The following is a 6,000-nucleotide window of genomic DNA, read 5'->3' as shown; positions in this document are numbered from 1 at the left end:
GCCCTGCGGTCCATGCATCCGCCGCCGTCCGCCGCCGCCGCTGCGATGGATTTCAGTCAGAACAGCCTGTTCGGCTACATGGAGGACCTGCAGGAGCTCACCATCATCGAGAGGCCGGTCCGCCGAAGCCTCAAGGTGCGCCCCAGGGAGGAGGAACTGCCCGCAGGGCGCTCGGCGGCTGGCCCTGGCCCCTACCCTCGTCCCGTTCCCCGTCCAGTCCCCGAGGTGGACCGGGACCTCTTTGGAGTCCGGTTAGCCTCTCAGTCCTCCTCCGGTCGCCGTGTCACCCTAATTGGCCCCTCTCGGGATCCCTTCTTCAACGCAGCCCAGGTTCTTCCAGCCTGGACCCCCATCACTGAGGGACTGGCCCCTGGCTCTTTCCCCTGACCCGGGGCCAGCCTCGGCGCCCCTCGGCTCCCTAGTCCTCTTCCCCAGCCCGCCCCCAGGAACGGCCGGCCGAGCCCCTGTCATTCGGGCCACCCCAGCGTCTTCCCCCGCGCCGCCCCTCTCGGACAGCGGTGGCTCCTCAGTTGCTGCCCTTCTTACTCGCGCCGCTGCAGGAGCTCCCCCTCTGAGCCGCAGCCGGCTCATCCTGAGTCCTCTCCCCGCTGCCCACCCTCCAGCCCCCCGCCGCGGGCCCCTGTACTGCCCTGGTTCTGGCCCCAGTCCCACTTCTCAGTCAACACAGCCGCGACTCCTCCCCCACCTCTCTCTGAGACACCCCCGATCTCATCACCCTCGCCCCCGTCACGCATCAGAGCAAGCTTGAGTCTCCCTGTCCCCAAGTCAGCCCGGGCCTCCCTTCACCTCCCAAGCAGCACCCATAGTAGAGTCGTCCTACCACCCATCTTCAAAGCCCTCTCGACCCTTTGCCCCAATCCTGAGTCACCACATTCAGGGGCTCCTCTAGGATTCTAGCTGGGGCCCTGGTTCCCACCCTCCTTGAGGGAGCAACCTTCACTAGTTTCCCCCACCCCCACTAGCACCCCCACCCCGCAGAGTCATCTTCCTCCCAGCCTCCCAGAGGCTCCAACCCTCACTGTTGGCAAACCTAGTTTACGGACCCCCTCTGCCCCCGAGTCATCCTCTTAATAGCCCTTTTAGCTCTTCTCACTACCACCTGCCACAATATCTTGAATCTTTGATTTCTTTCCAGCCCCAGATTTTATTCCCTCCGCCCCCCTCCCCTCCAGATTTCGTCTTTTTCATTCTCATTAGGCTGCAGTCTTCATCCATCACCCTTTTAGCATATCCTAGGGTGGAAAGGCTGGAGAAACAGCTTCAGGGGATTAGAGATAAAAAGTATGTATATATTTTGTATATGCATATAAAATTGATTTCAGCAATGTTCTGAGGCCACAGTGAGATTCTCAAGCTTCAATCTAGAAGAGCAAAAAAAAAAGCAACAAACAAAAACCAAACCCCAGACCTCTCTACCCAAACCCAACATATTAGAAACAATTAGAGACCTCTGTGCTTGAGGTCATCACCTAGAGTTCTCAGACCACTGATTAGTTTTCAGTGATAATGTTTAATTGTGAAACTTTTTCATTAGTTGGCAGTAGTCATAGAGGGTCCCTAGAGTGGCACTGGTTGGGAGGGGGGCGAGACTGATGAATGTTTGTGTGCATAATTTGTATTTTACACTTGACAGACACCAGAAGAAATAGAGAGATTGACCGTTGATGAAGACCTCAGTGATATTGAAAGGGCTGTTTATCTGCTCAGGTATTTCCAAAAGTCTTTCTGTAAATTGCTGCTTCTTTCCCTGTGGCTGAGTGGATGAATGCTTTCTGAAATGCCATGTTACGGTCATGTTCAGGCTTACTTAACCATCTGAACAGAGTACTTTTGCAGGCACAACACTTAATTATGTTATAAATTAAAAATTTAGATATTGACTTATTAAAAATTTGAGAAAAATCAAATAAGATACCTAACTTACAGAATATTGCTTGGAGGAGGAGAAATAGAACAACTAGTGGTTTGAGCTGAATCTCATTCTTTTTTTATTTTCGAGCTTTGGTGGTTCTCACATAACATTCAGTCAGTTTAGATGAGACTTAAGAATATCCAGGGATTAATATTAAGTTAATCGTAGGGTATGAACCTTATATACTATTTACTATATAGAAAAAATTCCACAAATATAGTAGTTCAATTTGTTGATCAGGATATCCTATTCATATTACTTTTGCTGTGTGAACTTTATATTTCTTGAGAGATTTTAAAATTGAATTACGTCTATTCTCATTTAAATTTCATCTCACAAGCTCTGCAGAATTGCTTAAGGCAAATGGTTATTGCAAATATTTACACGATTTCTCTCAACTATTTTGAAAATTGTGCATTTGGCTTCCTGAAAGCTAATGTGATGAACATTATCGAACTTATCTCTGAGAATACTTAAGAAACAGAATATCCCAAGGTGTTTTGTGTACCTTTGTTTTAAAATTTTTCTTTAACTTGCACAACATTTTTTTCCCCCTTTTGGCAAATTAGTTTTCACTTTGATTTCAGAATCACATTTTGAAAACTAATGTTATTTATGTCCCGGGATGTTTGTTGTCATTTCCTTAGGTTAGGTGCTGGCAAGTTTCTTGTTCTTTATAAATCGTGTTTCTAGATCCACGTTATTCATTGAAGGATCCTGTAAAAAAACAAACAAACAAACAAAAACAATAAACCTCTGCATGATGTCCACTTTTTAAATTATTCTTTAGCTATTAGTGGCATCTTGGGTTTCTGTTCTTAGAATCTTAGCGTGCTTACAATTTAGACTATTCTCTCCAATAATCTTATCACCTTAAAGTGTTTCTGGACCTTGGACCTTATGTTGATGGTCTTTTGGTGATTTTGGTAGCAGACGCTCATCATTTCCACCTATTTATTTAAAAGAAAACTTTTATTTTTGTATGAATTAGCAGCATGTGTTTTTGGTGTTTAATAGAGAATAATCCAATGTTTAACCTATTTTGTTATTTAATTGTTATATTCGAAGTACTTTATTCCTTAATCATTAACATGTCCAATATGGTGAACCGTAATTGTAAGCATCTGCCTTTCCCCACAGTTCTTTTGTTTGGAGTAGGTAGACAGTTGATGAAAGTTTGGAATAGTTTGTTTTAACAGACAGCAGTTAATGATTTGAAATAAGGTCCTACTTACTCCTACTGAATTCTTTTCTTTGTATAAATACTGGCTTATGATTAGGAAATGGAGAGTCTTGCTCTACTTACTTGCAACAGCAGATACCATCTTCTAGATATCAGTGACAAGGCTTCTTTTTTAGGGTAGTTATTTGTTTCCTGTTTTGCTTTTATTGTTAGCAAACCAGGTCTTCTGAGTTGTCTGTATTTCTCAGGCAGAGAGCATAAGTTTCATCCAGTTCTGGAACTTACAAAGCCCTGATAGAGACAGATAGGTCCTCTCATTCTTAAGACAAGAGACTTTTGAAAGAGATCCGATATCTCCTTTAGTTTCTCGTGGCTCATCTACCTTGAAGGAGGTTTGCAAGGTGAGGCTAACACTGCTTTGGTTGTGTATGGGCTCTCCAGCAGAGTGTTTTTGTATTTCTGCCACCTCACCACCTCCTGGGGGAAAGTGGAATTTCACCTCTAAGCTAACTTCTGAAGGGATAGCTCTAAGACTGCCTGAGAGGTTCTTTCTTCCCTGGGATTGGGGGCGGGGAGGAGTGAGGTTGTTCCCAGACATTTTCCAAACTTTCCTCTGTTAAAGCCTCATCTGCTCTCAGGTACTGAGTCTTCTATTTTAAATGTAATTTATTGCTTTTTAAAAATTTATACTCCCCAGTGCTATAGAACCTAATGCTGAGTCCTATTTTTTCTCTCTCTGATTTTCAGGTTTATTTTTGAGTCCTTTTCCTTTTCCTTTGCATTGATTATTTAATATCTTTTTATTTTTATTTTTTTTTTTGCTCTCTGCTTTCGAATGTCAGATTTGTTTCTTTAGCTCTCTTTGTATATTAAAACTATTTTGGAATATTATATTAAATTAGAATTTAGGGTCAAAATGTTTAAGTATCAGTAGGGAATGCTTGATATGAGTGGGAAGTCTGATAGCATTTAAATTGAATCTAATATTGAAAAAAGCATTATATACAGAGCACTGTCATCCAATGAAAAACAAATCACAGTGTTCATTATCTCACCCTAAAGGAAGCTAGATCAATTATTAATGCTATTTAACAATTAAGATTAGAACATTATGGTATTTAAAGATTTGACACAGACAAATTTGTGGTTTTGCATAAATACGATGCTGATACACCCATCTGTGGCATTTAGCACTGAAACAAAACAACTTTTCTAATATTCACAGCTTGTGGATTAGTCAAAATCATACCACAACATCTTTTTCCCGTTCTCTTTCTTCTTTGTGATTTTGGCATACATTTTAGGAATGTACTTCAAATATGTGAATTATTTTGTTAGAGAAGAGTCCTAAGTATGCGTATACTGTGCTTTCGTTAGGTAAATCTTTACTCATTTCTCTGATTGCCTACCAGATCAATTCCAGACCCTTAGACTTGGCATAACTGGTGCCATCTTAGCTGTGCAATGTGATGTCTCCACTGGGCCCTCGCTTTTCTTTAACAGCACGATTGAGATGTAGTTCATATGCCATCCAATTCACCCATTTAGAGGGTAGTGTTCAATGGTTTTTAGTGTTTTCAGAACAGTGCGACCATCACCACAATCAATTTTAGGACGTTCTCATCACCCCGATAAGAAACCCCATACCTATCAGCAGTTCTTCCGTACTTCTTCCCAGCCTTTGGGAACCACCAGTCTACTTTCTGTCTCTGTGGATTTGCCTGTTCTGAACATTTCATGCAAATGAAATTATATAACATGTGGCCTTTTGTGACTGACTTTTTTCACTTAGCATGTTTTCAAGTTTCACGTGTGTTGTAGTATATCAGAACTTTATTCCTTTTTATTAACAAATGGTATTTCACTGTGTAGGTGTATCACATTTTGCTTATTCATTCATCAGTTGGTGGACACGGATTGTTTACACTCAGTCCCTCTCTCTTTGAAGCAGTTCTGCTGGCCTCTTTCCTGTTACTCAGATACATGTGCTCATCTTTAACTCTGCTCTTGCCCATCCTGGGTTAGCCTTTTGTTATATCTATCCAACATTTTCTATCCCTAGGATGGCCCTGTAATCTTGCATCTTTCATAAGGCCTTTCCTAATGGCTGAAACCGCATGCATCCCAGGCTTCTCTGAGCTCCCGTATCGCTTGGTGGCTGCATTCTTCAACTAGTGATCACTACTGTGTATTCTTTAACTCTCTCTCTGTCTCTCCCTCTCAGTATGTATGTATGTATGTATGCATGTATGCACACATTTTCCTTAATAGATTGTAAACTCTTCGAGGGCAAGCCATATTTTATGTTGTTGCTGTTTTGGTTCTTTCTTGTTCCTTGCTGTGATATAAATATATGCCTTTTAATGGAGTAAACTATATTTGTTAATTTTGAGGTGACCAAAATGCCAGATAATTTAAGCAACTTCTGTTTTTTTTTTGTATCATAGGTAGTAGACTCAGACAGATTTAGTTTATATCCTGTTCTACCATTTATTATCTGTGTGACCATGGGTAAGTTACTTATGGTTGTTAAGCTCTGATTTTCTTTCTTTTTTAAAACAAATTTATTTATTTTTATTATGGTGACATTGGTTAATGAAATCCAGTAAGTTTCAGGCATACTATTCAAAGGCTCTGGTTTTCTTATCTGTAAATGGAAATGGTAATTTGTTTCTCCAGGTTGTCACGTTATGCATAGAGCCCCTGATACAGAATAGGTTCCCAATTAATGTTAAGTCCCTTCTGTCCCCTTTCTCCTTCCCTACTTCCTTGCTGCTTAGGTGCTCAAGGTATATTTCAAACTTTTAAAAGAGGATAACAGTATTAATTTTGCTTCGCAATAATTTAATAAAGTAATGGGCAGGTGAAGTATATCAATTGACAT

At 41.4% G+C, this 6,000-nt stretch overlaps 1 protein-coding gene across 1 annotated transcript in view; it reads left to right on the top strand.

Moving 5' to 3' along the window:
• Positions 1-7: 7 nt before the first annotated feature.
• Positions 8-6,000, top strand: part of PPP4R4 (protein phosphatase 4 regulatory subunit 4) — a 95,473-nt gene continuing 89,480 nt past the window's right edge. Inside the window, 2 exon segments of the mRNA XM_011379607.2 lie at positions 8-135; positions 1,655-1,728. Coding sequence (XP_011377909.1) covers positions 13-135; positions 1,655-1,728 — 197 coding nt within the window. The 5' untranslated portion in view covers positions 8-12.

This window comes from Pteropus vampyrus, unplaced genomic scaffold (genome assembly GCF_000151845.1).
Source record: "Pteropus vampyrus isolate Shadow unplaced genomic scaffold, Pvam_2.0 Scaffold367, whole genome shotgun sequence".
Lineage (NCBI taxonomy): Eukaryota > Metazoa > Chordata > Mammalia > Chiroptera > Pteropodidae > Pteropus > Pteropus vampyrus.
This window is presented reverse-complemented; position numbering and strand designations above follow the sequence as displayed.